General features: G+C 50.4%; 1 protein-coding gene across 19 annotated transcripts in view; it reads left to right on the top strand.

Moving 5' to 3' along the window:
* Window positions 1–15948, top strand: part of LOC147725800 (uncharacterized) — a 652895-nt gene that overhangs the window by 197014 nt on the left and 439933 nt on the right. For all 19 annotated transcript variants that reach the window (XM_086959950.1, XM_086959967.1, XM_086959953.1 and 16 more), the window contains one exon: window positions 4207–4289. In XM_086959950.1, the coding sequence (XP_086816076.1) occupies window positions 4207–4289 (83 nt within the window). The remainder of the gene's footprint in view (window positions 1–4206; window positions 4290–15948) is intronic.

The following is a 15948-nucleotide window of genomic DNA, read 5'->3' as shown; positions in this document are numbered from 1 at the left end:
CCGCTTTTCCTGCATCATCCCTCCACACACCTCCCACCTCACCCCATATCGCCTGCATGCTCCTCAACATCAGATCTCTCTGCAAGCATGCCACCGAGCTCTGGAATCTCACCTAACACTCACTCCCCGGACATCCTCTTCTTCACAGAGACCTGGCTGAGCCAGTCTTCCACCCCCGCCTTGGCCATTGTCATCCCCCTGTGGATTCAAGATCCTGTTGCGACAAGCCAAACATCCCAGGATGAGGTCTCACAGTCATCTACAAGGATACAGTCACTTACACCACCTCTTCAGATGAACCAATCGCGCTCAATGAACACCTGCACTCGATATTACAGATCAGCCACTCCACAACCATCTCTGACGCCCTCGCTAACGACTGCCAGGACCGCGCACAACCTTCAGCAGCCCCCTCGCCATCAGCATCAATGACTGCCTCCTACTCAGTGACCTCAACATTCCTCTCGATGACCCTAAGGACCCCAATACTACTGACCTCATAGAAGGCCTCGACAATATCGGCTTCGCACAGCTTGTGCTCACACCGCCGGGCACACACACCACCCAATCTTCACATCCGCAACAAGATCACTTTGAGCCATCTCTCCCTGCTTACATGAACAGACCGCTCCATGGTACATTCCTACATCTGTGCAGCCCACCAAACCTAAACCGACCACAAAACTCAGCTCAGCATAACAGAAGCAGATTGGACACATGGCCTCCGATCCAACCAACCCACACTGGCGACCCTCAGAAAGACCTACCCACCTTCGACAACCGGATCACAGAAAGCGTCAACAATGTGGCCCCAATTAGAAATCAGACACACAAGAACTCATGCTCCACCATGCGGGTGCACCAAGGACATCAGACTCTAAACACCACTGCAAGTAGCTGGAAAGAAGATGGAGGACCAGCCAAGACAACACCTCCAGAGACACCTCCAAATCCACCCTCAGAAGGTACAAGGCACAGATCAAAGAAGCCAGCAAAGCCGCCCTCATGATCAGACTCGAAACCTGCTCCAACACCTCCAAATCGACCCTCAGAAGGTACAAGGCACAGATCAAAGAAGCCAGCAAAGCCGCCCTCATGATCAGACTCGAAACCTCCTCCAACACCGCCAAAGAGCTCTTCAACATAGTCAAGGAATTTACCAACCCGACGGCTACCCCCAACACCATCATCCCCTCAGACATCCTCTGCGACAACCTTTCGGACTTCTTTCACAACAAAATCTGCAAGATTTAGTCAAACTTCGCACCCCAGCCTACCATAGAGGACATCATGACGCAACCTCCCACCACCACCATTAACACGCACCTCCTGTCTAAAGCCCCTTCCCCACAGATGACACCATCAAAAGCATGCAGCGCAAGCTTCATCGGCCCTCCGAGGGAGACTGTGCCTTCCACAGCACTAGCACTGGCTCGAAATTGTATGCAGCTGCAGTTGTAAAGACTTCCTGCGTTTGGTAAGGGAAGTTTAGTGGAGGGCTTTATCTTTATTCGTAAACAGGCTTGGCCTTTAACTGTTTTAGATGCTACCTGCTGTCAACTTAAACCCTTGACCCCTCTAAAAAAGTCAGTGCAAAGATTCGATGGCAATTGTTGTTCGATCCTGTTTTTGTAAGTTGAGTGTCATTGAGTCCTGCATGCAGTGAAACTACTCCAGCCTTGCGGCAAGGCTGCTCCTCTAACTGTTCTTTAAAAACCTGTGCCGTTCTCCTCTGTCCACAAACTATTCCAACTGACTGAAGTAGCACTGTGTTAGACCTGTCAGCCTTAGGGTGGTCTTTCCCTATTTTTTTCGCCATTGCCTCATTTTTCCCACTTTCTTTTTGGTTGGCTCTAGGTCTCTGGGCACCTTCCCATTGCTAATCAATGCTAAGGTGCAGGTGCTCTCTTCCCCCAACATGGCTGACACTGACCCCTGCTACCGCAGCATGGTCTTGTTAAACGCACTCTAGTAGCCAGGAGGTGGCTGGAACCCCTAAACATTGTAGCAATGCCGGCCTGTCTGCCTGCCCATAGCTATAGTGAGGAAGGTCCTGGAACCTTCCAGAATAGGGGAGTGGTAACCAACTGCCACTATAAAAGAAAAAGGAGGGAAACTTTCTAGTCAGTTGGGGCATAACTGACCTGGGGGACTCTACGCCGGAGACTTAGGCGGCAGGGCCTAGTCAGGAACCTATACCACTGGGGGTGACAGGGTTTAGGCGCTGCCCACCAAGCTGTGTGAGGAACACTGAACTAGCCCACTGATCTGGCCCGGCGGGAGGGGAGCCCAGGGACCACCTGAAGAGATCTGCTGAAGAAACTTGACAAGCCTTCAACTCAAACCCCCCACCCCTCTCTTCAAATAACTTCAACCAAAGGGCGCCAGAACCAACAAGCGCCAGGAAGGAACTCCCCTGCGCTAACCAGGACTACTGGGGATCAGCTAGGTACTGTGCTGTGCCAATTCTGCCCCTCTGTCTGCCCTGTGGCCCCAGCGCTGTCCTGCCCATCTCCTCTGCTGTCTTGCCTGGACTGTCTGCTACGCGCTCTCATTCTCTAGCGCTAGCATCCTGAGCTGCCTAGCCAGCTGGACTGCTTGTCCTGCGCAACCGAATTGTGCCCCCCTCCAGCGCTCCCCTCTGTGCCTTGGAGAAGCGTTGGACCCCTGCAGCCTGCTGCCTGCTGAAGCGCTATTGCCTGCTGAAGCGCTATTGCCCATTGGAGTGCTGTGTCCCCCAAGGCGCTGTAAATTGGCCTCAAGCGCTCACCTGCTGGGTCCTGTGGAGGGCTGGTAGGGACGAACCCGTGAGGAACTTTCTAGCGCTCCTCTTTCCCGCGAGGCGCTGTAAAGATCGAGCGCTGTGGGCACTGTGAAACCCCCCTCTCGACTGGCATCTGCTCCGGCGGCCCCCGGCGCCAGGAGAGGGCCGCCGTCGTGCTGTTGTGGGCCGTGCCCGGCCCAAGCGTCAAGAGTCCCCGCGGCGGCTCCCGGAGCCTTGGGGAAGGCCACTGCGAACTGCAAGCCGGCCGCCGTGAATTCCAGTCAGGCCGCCGCTACTCCAGAGCGGGCGTGCTAGGCCTGACTAAGCCGACAACCAGCCCCACGTGACGGGGGGCTCAGACCATGCCCCTATCAGGCGCGCGCAGCGATAGGCTGAAGTTGCCGCGCCCTCCAGTACTGCCTGCTGATTGGCCGCTGTGGCAGAGCCTCCTTTCGCGCCTTGCACCTGATTGGTTCCCCGGATGCCCGCTACATCACGGACCCGGGAACAGGTCACCACCTCACCGGAGGGCTCGGGGAAGACCGAGGGCCCTCCCCACTACGAGACACCGTCGCAAGGGGCCCGGAGAGGCCCGAAGACCAAGGTAACCCCCTCAGGGAGGAGGGCGGAAGGCCGGAGGAGGCCCGAGTTCGCCCCTCCCCTGGGGAAGACTGTTGCTGGGCCCCGTTGGCCCTAATTGGCCTGTTAATGTACTGGACTCGGGCCAGAGCCCTGCAGGACTCCCTTGAGGCCTGCGTTGGTTGGAAATAGCCCCTGTTGGGGAACAGATTGTTCACGCTTACCATGTGCTGGCCCAGAGGGTTATGATTATTTCTGGCCTGATGAAATGTTCATTCCTGATTAATTTTACCTAAGGCAATGGTTCACTTCTACTTATTAGAAGGTTATTCATCCCTGATGCAATGTTTATAATTACTTGGTGAAATGTTTCCTCTTGTCTAACAAGATGTGGCCTAGTATGTAGAGATTCCTAATTCATGGAATGTTATTTAAATGTCTTTCTAAGGAAATATCTTGCAGGTGCTGACTAGGAGCAGGGCTGTTGCCAGGCCTACCGTTATTTAATATTTATTTATTTAAGTATTTATGGATGGGTAATGTAAAACATGTGCTTCTAAGGGAAGGAAATAAGTCAATACTGCTGTGATTTCTGATTGCCCTGATTTTGATCTTAGATAAAAATGTATTGATTTGAATCAAAACTTACCGGTCTGGTCTCAGTCTTTGCGCTCATTTAATGTCTCAGTGGACGCGTGTGCTGTGTAGTCACTGAACACCTGAGCTTTCGGGTACCTACCTGCTCGTGCCAGGCTACCCCCGGGGAACTGGTGACCCCAGTTCCTACACACTGCTCCTAATGTACTGAGCTAACTGTGACTGTTGCGTATTAATTTGTAGTTTTTTTTCTATATTTCCCACAGCACTGAAGGAAATGGATGTTAAATTGCACCGTATAAAAAGCAGTAAAAATGACCTCAAGCCTCCGCCTTATAAACACATAAAGGTACGGTGTTCTGAAGACCTGGGTCCGTTCGATACTGAATTGTAGTTAACATATGTGGATCCATGATGTGTACTGCGATGCTTCTGCCTGATGTGTACTGCAATGCTTCTGCCTGCTGTTTTCTGCGATGCTTCTGCCTCGTGCTTCTGCCTGATGTTTACTGCGATGCTTCGGTCTGATATTTAATGTGATGCTTCTGTCTGATGCTTCTGCCTGATGTTTACTGCAAGGCTTTGGTCTGATGTTTACTGCAAGGCTTTGGTCTGATGTTTACTGCAAGGCTTTGGTCTGATGTTTACTGCAAGGCTTTGGTCTGATGTTTACTGCAATGCCTCTGCCTGAACTCCTTGAAGCTTCCTGAATCTCACGGATGACTTTATCTCTGTAAATAAACGAGCCATTCCCAAGAGCTTTCGCAACATCTACAGGCGGTTCATAGCGGTGTGAGGGAAACAAGCTACAGATGTGTTGTCGGGCCACTTTTCAGATCACCAACAACCCTTACTCCAGGTGTCTTGGGGCTGTGACCAGTGTACTGTATTGTGGTTGAATTTACTTTGCACTTCTTGTCTCTGACTAGTCACGAAACACATATATGGATAAGTAGCCCCCTACCCTGTGGTCCTCGTTAGATGGAAGATAATGTATGTGTGCACAGTTACAGGTCTGTCTGATGTGCTCTTTGTGAGTTGTTTGTTGACGTTATGTGATTTGTGATTGTAACATGTTAGTGGTGCGGTATGTTCACGTTTACTTGGCCAGAGAGTGCCAGTTGGGTTTTGGCTTCAATGCAGTTTTAGGGAAGGAACGTAGGCACTAGGTACTTGATAAGCACGAGCCCAGGGCCACCATGGGGGCAACCATGCAGAAAGAGGGCACTTTCTCACACAGGTGTTTAATACCACACGTCCCAATTTTCATTGAAGGGATCACGTAGCGTGGGAACTCATTTTCACCAGTTTCCAGTACATGGTTTAAAATGGCTTCCCTGGTCACTTGTACCGGCAGTCATAGGACTGACCAGCACTGGGACATAATGGCTCGTGCACGTATGTTCACACAATGTGAGCCATCCTGTGTAGGGCTGTCAGGTCTGCTGTAGGGGGGACCTGCTTGTATTACTTGCAGTGTTAGGGGACATGGCACACAAGGATGTGTGACATGTTGTGTTTTTACTTTTATCTGCACCAAGACACGCAGTCTGCAATGGCGGTCTTGCATGTGCTTGATCAGGGGCCCATTAGGGGCCCCTTTTAGTAACTCAGACCCTAAGTACCAGGGCTCCATTTAGTAGGGACTTACAAGTGTGCTAAAGGTTCTGCCAATTGGAACAATTGTACAGTTTTGGGAAAGAGCTCTGGCACTGGGAACCTGGTTAGCAGGAACACAGTAAACTCTCAACCGAAATCACATATACCATCCTCTGTGACTGGGCTCCATCACATACCCACCCCCCAACTACCGCAAACTAGGGACCCTTCAAACGAGACCCAGCAGACTGCCAATGCAGCACGCATGCCCAGGTGCAGACAAAAACAGTTGACGTGGCTTATTGTCTGTGTGCCATGCCAACCAACACTGCCTAAAGTATAGAAAAGAAATCCCTCTAGCAGGCCTTCCAGCCCTAAGGCAGGGTGCACTATACCACAGGTGAGGGCATAGCTACATGAGCAGATATGCCCCTACAAGATGTACCCCCATTCTTTTATATCGTATGTGCCGGGGAAGAGTACATGGGCTGGAAGCTTGATAACTCGAGTTCTCCAGCACCATGATGGCTTCTCTAAACCCAGGAGTGTTTAGTTCCAAACTACTCCTTTCAGTAAACCCACACTGATGCCAGTGTGGGATTTATTGAACCATGTACTCAGAGGGCACCTCGGGGGTGCCTCCTGACAACCTCCCGACCCTGGTGTGATAGACGGGTTGTATGCAGCCTTCCACCACCAGACATGTTTCTGGACCCCTGGGTCGAGAGCCTCAGCTCTCTGAGACCAGAAACAAAGTACATCCTGGGCAGAGGTGTCACACCTGCTTCCCGAGGATGGGCACAGTGCTCAAGAGGGAAGCTTCAAAGGCCTGCCGCCTTAGTAATGCGACCCTCAGCCTTTGCGGCTAGCAGCAGATGGCAGCCCCCAGTTTACACACCCACTTTGGGTGGGAAAACATAGAATTGGAGGTGTAACCACCTCTGCCAACTCTACTTCTAAACTGCAGGATGAAGCACATCTTGCAGTCCCCACCATCTTGAAGCTGGGCAGACCCCTCCAATCAGGGCTCGGTCTTCGCCCCTTCCGATAGGAGGGTGGCATAATTGATGGTGTAGTCGCCCAAGGTAAGTTTCCCATTGGTTCTACCTGCTACTCCTCTGAATTGCCCCTAAATTTAGTATTTAGATGGCTCTCACAGACCTGGAAATAGTTCCTGCCGACTAAAGAAGAACAAGGATTTGAATTGCAATGAGTCTCATTTACGAGAATTGAGCTAATAGCATTGTAAATGACAATAGATTAAAGTCTCTCAAATGTGAGACCTATTGCATTGCAAATATTTTTTGTTTACAAGCGACCCAAGCCGCGCTTTCATGTTAATTGAACCTTTCTATAGATAAGCCACATCTAAAGGAAGGGGTGCCGCTGCCATTAAAGTGAAAGTGCGGTATTGTAAGCTCTTACAAAAAAAAACAAGCATTTGCAATGCAATTGGTCTCGCGGTTACATGAGTTTGAGCTATTGGCATTGTAAATGATAATGCCTTTTATTTATGTTTTGGTTTTTAGAGCCTAAGTCTAAGGCATTGCCACTTACAATGAAAACCAGACACTACTTCCCCACCCTACCAACCTTCAGCGATAGGACAAAAGTGCAAACTTTTCTTAAAGAGACATTTTGCACCTGGTCCCAAAATGTTACCTTCGGAGAGCTAAAAGGAAAGCTCTACCCCAACACTACCAGCCTATGAACATACAGAAGTAAGAACCCACCAAGTCAGGAATAGTCTCATGTCCTGCAGAACAAGTTTGAGCTATATAAAACTCATTAACAAAAAAATGACTGATCCTCTTACTATTCAAAGAGAGGTCTGGAGTGATAGCATTAACCGACTGAGCTTTCCCAGATGAACAAAGCATTTTTATCATTTAAGGTATGTGCATTACACATTATAATATACAGTTAGTTGTATGTAACAGGCTAACATTTGTTCTTTTTAGCTACATGTGTGCCTCTGCTTCTACACTCACTGACACCTCTCCCATTGTTCTCAGGATCAGATGCCATAACTTTTATATACTTTCACCACTGCTCCCAAATCGGTGAACTGCTCATGAATGATAAATACACGTATTTATTTTATCTGTGCAGCACATCCCAGTAACTCACCAAGGAATGCTGCACAGAGAAGAGGCGGGTATGAGTCCCCCCCGACAACATTTAGCAAGGGTGGCTGGCGGGGGAGGGGGGGGGGCGAGTTCACGTCTTGCTGTCAGGCTTGCATTCATACCTGCAGGAAGAACCGATCCCTTGCTACACAGCAGAAGCGTGGACATCGCTTGTCACAACCTACTCCTGAAAGGAGCAAAAACTAAAGTGCTCTTTGGCCCGCTCCATGGAGCCACGCGCAGGCTTGTTAGGGCATGCATTGTGCAACAGACAGCCATTATTCAATTAAAAAAGTCAATTAGATCAAAAAAAAGGGAAGGCTGCTTAGATTTCTTTTCTTAGCAGCCAGTGTGACAATAAACTCTGTCTGTTGCTATGTACGGTTCGATATGTGCCCTCCTTAAAATTCACTTCTGTCAACGCCACAAGTCTTAATTCAGGGCCCCCTCGTGCATGAAAACACCTCACAATCTTAAGAACCTCAGACATACTGTTGTGCTTCCACATGATTCTTTCTGCCTGCAAAGCTGTGTTTACTAAATAAACCATGTCAGTGTTTATCAGGTCTATAAAAGTAAAACCATGTACAAAGCATTGCATGACTAAATTTCTTATGACTGTTTTGTTGTTATCCTATAGCCTTCCCGCACTTTCCGTCTGAACCGGAAAGCCAATCTGCTTTATCCCTCTGACGTGTTCGTGTAATCCGCCCCATCCTTCCCTGCTGTGCCTATCTTTTGGCCACAGTCCCACTGGCCTCCCCACCAGACCCCCAACTCGTTGCCATTGCCAATTGCCTCCCCGGTCTCGATCAGGCGGCTCTTCGTCATCATGATGCGCAGTGTACTTCAGTGTACTTCAGCAGTAAAGGCTTGAGTCCTGCCTATGTTGTTCAAACAGTTCACGTGGTTAGCATGACTAATTTACTGCAATATTTTCTCAGTTCCTCAAGCATTTTAAATGAGTCTGTGAGAAACCAGAATACTGTCAAAGTTATCATTCACCACAGAGGGTTTTTTAGGCTTCAAACACCGGGCTTCCAAGCTTCTGAATGCTGGCTGCTGGGGTAATGTCTTCACCCGGGATAACCATTAGTGTCTGTCGTCAGGGTGGTGGGGTTTTACACTAAGTGTCTGCATTTGTTAAAAAAAAGGAAACAAAAGCAAAGTGATAAACCGAGAAGATTTAAACAACCCGGTGAGAACACCTCAAAGCAAGGAAGCAGACTTTCAGGTGCAGTCTAGCGTTCGTGATCGCTGTGCGGATGGAAAAATAATTTAAAACAAGTTACCGGTCTAGGTTGCTGCACGCTTTGATGAAGCAGAGTTGCCGGCAGGGGCGAAACCAGGAAGTCAGGCATCCTTGCCCGTGACATGGGCGGGGCCTGTGACGCGGCCGGAAGAGGCCGGTGTTGCGCGTTGATGCGGGGCTCCCATCATGGAGGGAGAGCCCGAGGTAGCGTGAAGATCCAGAGAAGTGCCCCGCGTGTGGAGAAAAGGAGCTCAGCGAGGCGACTCGACAAAAGAGCACGGTGAGTGGAGGGGGGGATATGTGTGTCTGTGTGTGTGCGCGTGAGCCCCGTGAGTGGTGGTGGGGGAGGGGGGTGCGTGCGTGCGCGTGTGTGTGTGTGTGTGTGCCTGCCTGCCTGCCTGCCTGCCTGTGTGTGTGTATGCCTGGGGGGGAGGGGGGTGAGTGTGTGCGCGTGGGAATGTGTGTGCGCATGCGTGACTGTGTGTGATTGAGAGAGAATGCAAAGGCGAGGCAGGGGATGTGCACGGCGCCGTGCGCGCCCTCGAGGAGGAATCTGAGACAGCAGAGGCGCGAGCCTGAACGCTGTCTTACATTCCTCCGAACACGCCAACAAAAGGTCCATCGCTACGCTTCGCTCGACCTAAAAAGCATTTGTTTGTCAAGTTGACAAACACTTTTTTTTTTGTAAAACCACCCCATGCCATGTTTTCACTTTAATATTGGCCGCGGACCTTTCTTTAGATGCGGCTCATCTAAAGAAAGAGGCACGACCTCTATTAACGTGAAAGTTCGGCGTGAAGCGCTCGTGAACAACAAAAGAAGAAAAGAGAATAAATAGAAACAAAAAAGTAAATAAAGAAATTGCGGCCCCGTTTGGTGCCGCAAATGATGCAAAGGCATGGCTGCCAGTGTGGCGAGCTGTGCTATAAAAAAATAAGTAAAGCATTAGGAGAGAGCATATCTTGTCTGCAACTGCAGGCAGATGAAAACAATTTAAGGAAATAGTGCTCAGTGGCTATGATTAAAGCCTACAGAGTACCAACATAGGTAAAGGACCAGTACTTATCGGAAAATACAAGATGAGACAAGGCGTACGGAGGACGGACTACTAAGCATATTGACCAATGAAAATCCACAGTTTACAAAGGACAATGACACAAGCCAATGAAAAATATAGGCGGAGAGTGGGGGGAGCTTCTAGTCCATACCTGAATAGAGCATGCTCACGGAGCAGCGCATGCGCTACCCCGGCTTGACCTAAAAAGGGTGAAGGTGACAGCGTGCAGAAGAAGACTGAAGTTGCTTACTGACTTGGCCACGGCCCTACCAGCTGGTTTGCAGCCCTCGAAAATCCTGTAAAGAATCCATGCCTGTAGCCTTCCCCGACAATAACCGACTCCAATAAGAAAATATGACGTCTAAAGCCACCACTGCCCCCTAACCCTTAGAGAGCTGAACAGACTGTGCTCCTACGATTGCCTACATCTTTACTAACCTCTACTATCTCTGGCCTCCATCCTGCAGCCTCCAGTTCGACGCCTCAGACTGTTTGTTGAAAGCAAAGTCTTTATTGAAAAACACTTGGTGCCCAACACGGAAATTGCACTTTGCACCTGGCCGCCTCTGTGCCGCGGGGGATGTTTGTTTTATGTTGCTTTATGGCCCCTTCAATTCTTGATCTAACCCCTAAGCAAGGTCCCTGCATCCGATTTACCTACCTACCTGCACGCAGTGTGGCTCCGAGCACCCCAGTCTCCAGTGAAACGCATTGCGCTGAACTTCGATTTTGACCTCTACATCCAGCCGACCTGTGCTGCTGATGGTGCAGTATTGGTACTCACCTGACCCTTGCTGATCTGTTGTCCCGAAGACTGGGGCTGTAAGTCGTACTCAGAGCTTTTGGCGCCCGGGGCTGTCTCTTCGATTGCCCCCCATGGCAGTTAGCGGGGGTGGTTCTGGGGAAAAAGGACAGCGAGCACTTGAGAGGTGATACTAAAATATATATAGTATTTTTTATAATATCCGCTGAAATAAAATCCTAGTTTGCGTTGGATCAGTACACAAAAATAACAACCTGACTCCTGATTTCAATTTTTTTAAACAAATTTACAACATGAACAAAACGTATATTTAATGTAAGTACCATTCTGTCCTCCTCATAACAATCGCTGAAAGTAGATTGGAGAGAGAGAGATCAGAGAGAGAGAGAGATCAGAGAGAGAGAGAGATCAGAGAGAGAGAGAGATTGTAGGAGAGTAGGGTCTGCAATCCTATGATCACCCAGATTTTTTGCTTTTGTTTCACTGGTTTACGACTTTCTCTGGCTGTGGGCCTGCCAATCATACCCACAGCCTGGCTGTTCTCTTTCTAAATTACAACATGTACCCTAGGTGCATATACCAATTGGTACTGGGCCACCTTATCAGACCCTGTAACTCAGGGCATAGGTGTACCCAGGGCTGCCAGGGGCTGCAGCATGTATTATGCCACCCCTGGCTGGCCTCCTAAATTAGACACAACTGGCTGCATGACAACTGGGGCAAAGTCGTGTAATCACCCTTTGCTGTAGGTGTAGTATACCTATACCTAACCCTAAAATGGACACACAGATTCCTATCAGTCACTCCTATGGCAGGCCTTGACAATCCTGAAGGCAGAGTGCTTGGAATCGTGTGAGATGGTGCTCTGGCATGAGCTGAGCCTGTCTGCAGCTTGCGGAACCAAGTCCTAATAGCTGTTCCATGATATCGCATACCATATACTCTTAAGTGCATTATAATCCTCGCGGTTAAGTGCTATCTTTGGTATTGCTTTATCAAAACATGTCGAGTAAGGTGTCATACGAATTGGAATACTAACCCCTCGCCAATTCTGGCGACGGGGTTAGCATTCCACCCTTCTAGAGGGACACGACATGTATGTAACTGTGAACCCCGGTTAAAGTTAAACGAAGCCTCAGCTCCACAAAATGGATGCTGCCACCACAGACACGAGTCTGACCCCCTGCAGCTGGGAGTCCTTCCAGCGAGGGGAGCCTGGACAAAGGGTTTCCTGTCAGGGGCGGTGCTAGCACCGTCCCAGACATGGTTTTGTGTATCCTGGGTAGGCAGGGCTTTTCAGGAAGGTGACTGCTGAGTGGCACCCCGGTGCTCACTACGCATAGGCCGGTCAGAACCAGTTCCAGGGGCACACCAGCCCCTGGCCTGGGGGAAGTCCGGCATGGCAGAGGGGTGTAACCACCCCCCTCCTAGTCCCACCCATAGGCAGGACCTAGTCACCGGGTCAGCCCCCTTTTTTAGTATAAAGATGGGAGCGGGCCCCCTGTTCAAATTAGATCATCTTTGGAATCAAGACACGACTTTCTTCGAAAGGACATCAAGATTTCTTCTTCAAGATTCTCCCTTGTGGCTAAGGAGTAGTCACCCTGCATCCGCAGGCACCATTCTAAGAACACTGCGGTCTGCTGCAAGTCCTTCTTCACAAATCCGACGACCCAGCTCGACGAGACCCGGCTTCCCTGGCACCTCTGACCTCTACTCACCTCTACACCAAAGCTGAGAACCGTGAGTGCGACGAGACCTCGAGGGACCGACGATCGCCAAGACTGCACGACTTCTTTGCAACAAGCCCACCGTGTGCTCCACTGGTGAGTGCTTTGGGGTCCGAGAAGCCCCAACCCTGAGCAGCTCCAGCACCGAAAATCAGCCCTCCAGCATCTCCACGATCTGCGTGGGGCCCTTCTGCTTTTGCCTGCTCACCGCGCTGTGTGGCTACTAGCCGGCTGGCTTGTGGCCTTCTTCACGACGCCCGACGACATCACTGCTGCTGGTCTGGTTGCTCCAGACTGGCCCTTGCTTCCTTCTTCAAGAGAGGCACCCCGGACCCTCCTGGTCCACTCCAGACGCCATTTTGAGTCCACCGCGTGGGCTTGAATTTGCCAAGGCTTTGTTGCCCAATCCTGGGTCCAGCGACGCCGACAGCTTCATCCATCGTGGGACAGCTCGCTCCTCCATCCTGGTCGCCGACAACGCCTCCTGGTCCGTGAGATCTGCGAGCACAGCGTCACCCACTCACCTAGTCGAGGTGGCTACCATCCGGTGCCCTCCTGGTGCCCACTGACTACTGGCTAGTAGTCTCGAACTTGGTCCCCTCTGCTTTCAGGTGTCATCTTCCTTCGATCCAGGCTTGGATCCATCGAACTTTCTTCACTGGTCGCCTGCCAGCAACTTCTTTCTTCCAGGCTCCTGGTCCGTCAACGAGGATTCCCGACGTCTTTTGAGTCCTATGCAGTTGCAGCCCCTGGGCTAGGTAACTTCGGCATTTCGGTGCCCCAGCATAGCCTCACTATCCAAGGGTCAGAATCCACTTTCGTTTTCCTCCTACCAGGTCGGGTTCGCCCGAGAACACTAACTTTGCAATTACTAGCTACCATAGACTTTGTCCCGCATCACGCGTGAGAGTGCACACTCTGCACCCGAGTCCCCTAGGCCTCCTATAAGTAATCTGAAGGTTCTATAGTCAAGTCCTAGCGATTCCTAAGCCTATTAGTACTGTACTTACCTGCTAGTAATTTCGCATTCCACTTTCAGAGTATATGGTTTTCCGTGCCCCTCGGGCATTTGTATATACTGTGCTAACTTAAGTATTTTCGTAAGAGTTTTGTTTTGTGCTTAGTACCCTGTCCTCATAAAGAGTGCAGGGCTGTTGTGATTCTTAATAAATATCTTGTTTATTTTCATAACCCTTGTGTGGTGTCCTTTCACTTGGTGTTCAAGGGGTATATGTGTGGTAAACAGCTGGCTTAACACGCCCTCTCGAGTCTTTAGCCTTAGACTACTCGTATCCACGCTACTAGGATAGCTGGTCTATAAGGTTGACTTACAACCAATCATCAATAAGGGTTGCTGGATTGATACATAGTGTTCACTAGAATAGTGAGCACTGCATATCAGGCCACCTTCTCACAGAGATCAGAGAGAGAGAGCGAGATCAGAGAGAGAGAGAGAGAGATCAGAGAGCGAGAGAGATCAGAGAGAGAGTGAGGGATCAGACAGAGAGAGAGTCGAGAGATATGGAGAGAGAGAGGGATCAGAGCGGGGAGAGAGAGCGGAGAGAAGAGAGGGAGAGATAAAGAGAGGGGGAGAGAGATCGGTGAGGGGAGAGTTAGAAAGAGGAGAGAGAGAGAGAGTTCAGAGATGGAGTTGGAGAGAGAGATTGGAGAGGGGGAGAGAGAGAGATTGGAGAGGGGGAGAGAGAGATTGGAGAGGGGAGAGATAAAGAGAGATGGAGAGAGAGAGAGACATTAGAGGGGGGAGAGAGCGGAGAGGGAGGAGAGAGAGAGAGAGAGAGATCAGTGAGGGGAGTGAGAGAAAGAGAGAGAGGAGAGAGAGATCGGAGAAGGGGAGAGGGAGATAGAGTGAGATTGGCGAGGGGATAGAGAGAAAGATTGTAGAGGAGAGAGAGAGATTTCAGAGAGGGTGGGGAGAGAGGAGAGGAGCGTGAGATTGGAGATTGGAGAGGGGAAAGAAAGTGAGGGAGAAAGATCAGTGAGGGGAGAGATAGAGGAGAGAGGGAGAGTGGAGAGGGGAGAGAGATCAGGGAGGGGGAGAGAGAGAATGGCGAGGGGAGAGAAAGAGAGAGATTGGAGATGGGAGAGAGAGAGGGAGAGATAAGAGAGGGGGAGAGAGCGAGATCAGAGAGGGGAGAGATCAGAGAGGGTGAGAGAGAGGGAGAGATTGGAGAGGGGAGAGAGCGGAGAGGAGGAGGGAGAGTGATTGGAGAAGGGGGAGAGCGGGAGAGAGATCAGTGAGGGGAGAGGAGAAAGAGCGAGAGAGAGAGATATGAGAGAGGAAGAGAGATTGAAAAGGAGAATTAGCGAGAGCGAGAATGGCCAAGAAAAGAAAGAGACTATAAAGAGTCAGAAATGCTTTTAAGTGAGAGAGCAAAAGGAGAAATTGGAGAGCAAAGTGACAGAGAGAGAAAGGGGGGGTTATAAAGCTACAGAGAGAGAGACTAGGTTATAAAGCGGTAGGTGGTAAAAAAGCTGAACAGGAGTAGGTAAATGAGAAATAGGAAAGACGAGCAGTGGAAGATGAAAGAGCAGAGGAGAATAAGAAAATTAGTTACTTTTTGTGATCGTGGGTGTGCCGCAGGCTGGAAAAGCAGGCAAGGAGGCCGTATATAGTGGGCTATGCCGGTGTTATATTTTACACAAGTCAAACAGTATAAACAAAAGGGTTCCAAGGGAGGTTGTCCGGGTCCTCTTCGGGTCTTGGTTCCAGGTTCCTTTCTTCGAGGACAGGTGGCGGGTCCGGAATCGGGGAGGATCCTCTGAGGGCAATAAGAGGAAAGAAAACAAAAGGAACCGTTAGTCCTGTCTGGGACTCTAGTGAGTATTGCTACCAGTTACCGTCACCCGGGGTAGTGAGAAATGGAAAGAAGACCGTGAGGGAGGGGCAAGTAATCGAGGGGGAGGGGTAGGTATGAAGCGAGAGTGTGTCGGGTAGGGTTGTGAGGGGGAGGGCTTTATATACAGTGAAGGGTGCTGTACAAGTACTATACAGTGCAGCTATCACAACGCTTGTGACTAAGAGAGTATTTTACAGGGTATTTACAGCGAGCACCTAGCGTGCTCTTGAAGATGGAATTACGGGTACTCACAAGGTCCGCCGCAACTCTCCAGTGAGTCGCGGCCGCTCTTCAGTCACCTCCTGGGGACTCCACCAATCTTCCGTCCACACGTCTTCTTCAGTGTTCTCCTGCTCTCCTCCTTCAGCTCCAGTCCGAGTGTCCTGCCACGATGCTCCGACGGCATTCTGGTCTCCGCTTCCGGTTTTTCCTTGTTCTGGCACTGCCACGGGGGTGGAACTTCCGGGGTCAGAGGGATGTGCTTCCTGTCTATGCCGTCCTCCGGTTGGTTCCTGTAAGACAGAGAAGGGCAGGGTTCTAATCGTCATGGTTTCTGCTGCGGGACCTGTTCCTGACATAGGGAAATGTCCGAGGGGGCTTCGTCCTGGCGGACTGGATGG

The sequence above is a fragment of the Lissotriton vulgaris genome, chromosome 3_1 (assembly GCF_964263255.1).
Source record: "Lissotriton vulgaris chromosome 3_1, aLisVul1.2, whole genome shotgun sequence".
NCBI classification, from domain to species: domain Eukaryota; kingdom Metazoa; phylum Chordata; class Amphibia; order Caudata; family Salamandridae; genus Lissotriton; species Lissotriton vulgaris.
The sequence above is the reverse complement of the archived record's forward strand: the minus strand, read 5'-3'. Positions and strand labels throughout refer to the sequence as shown.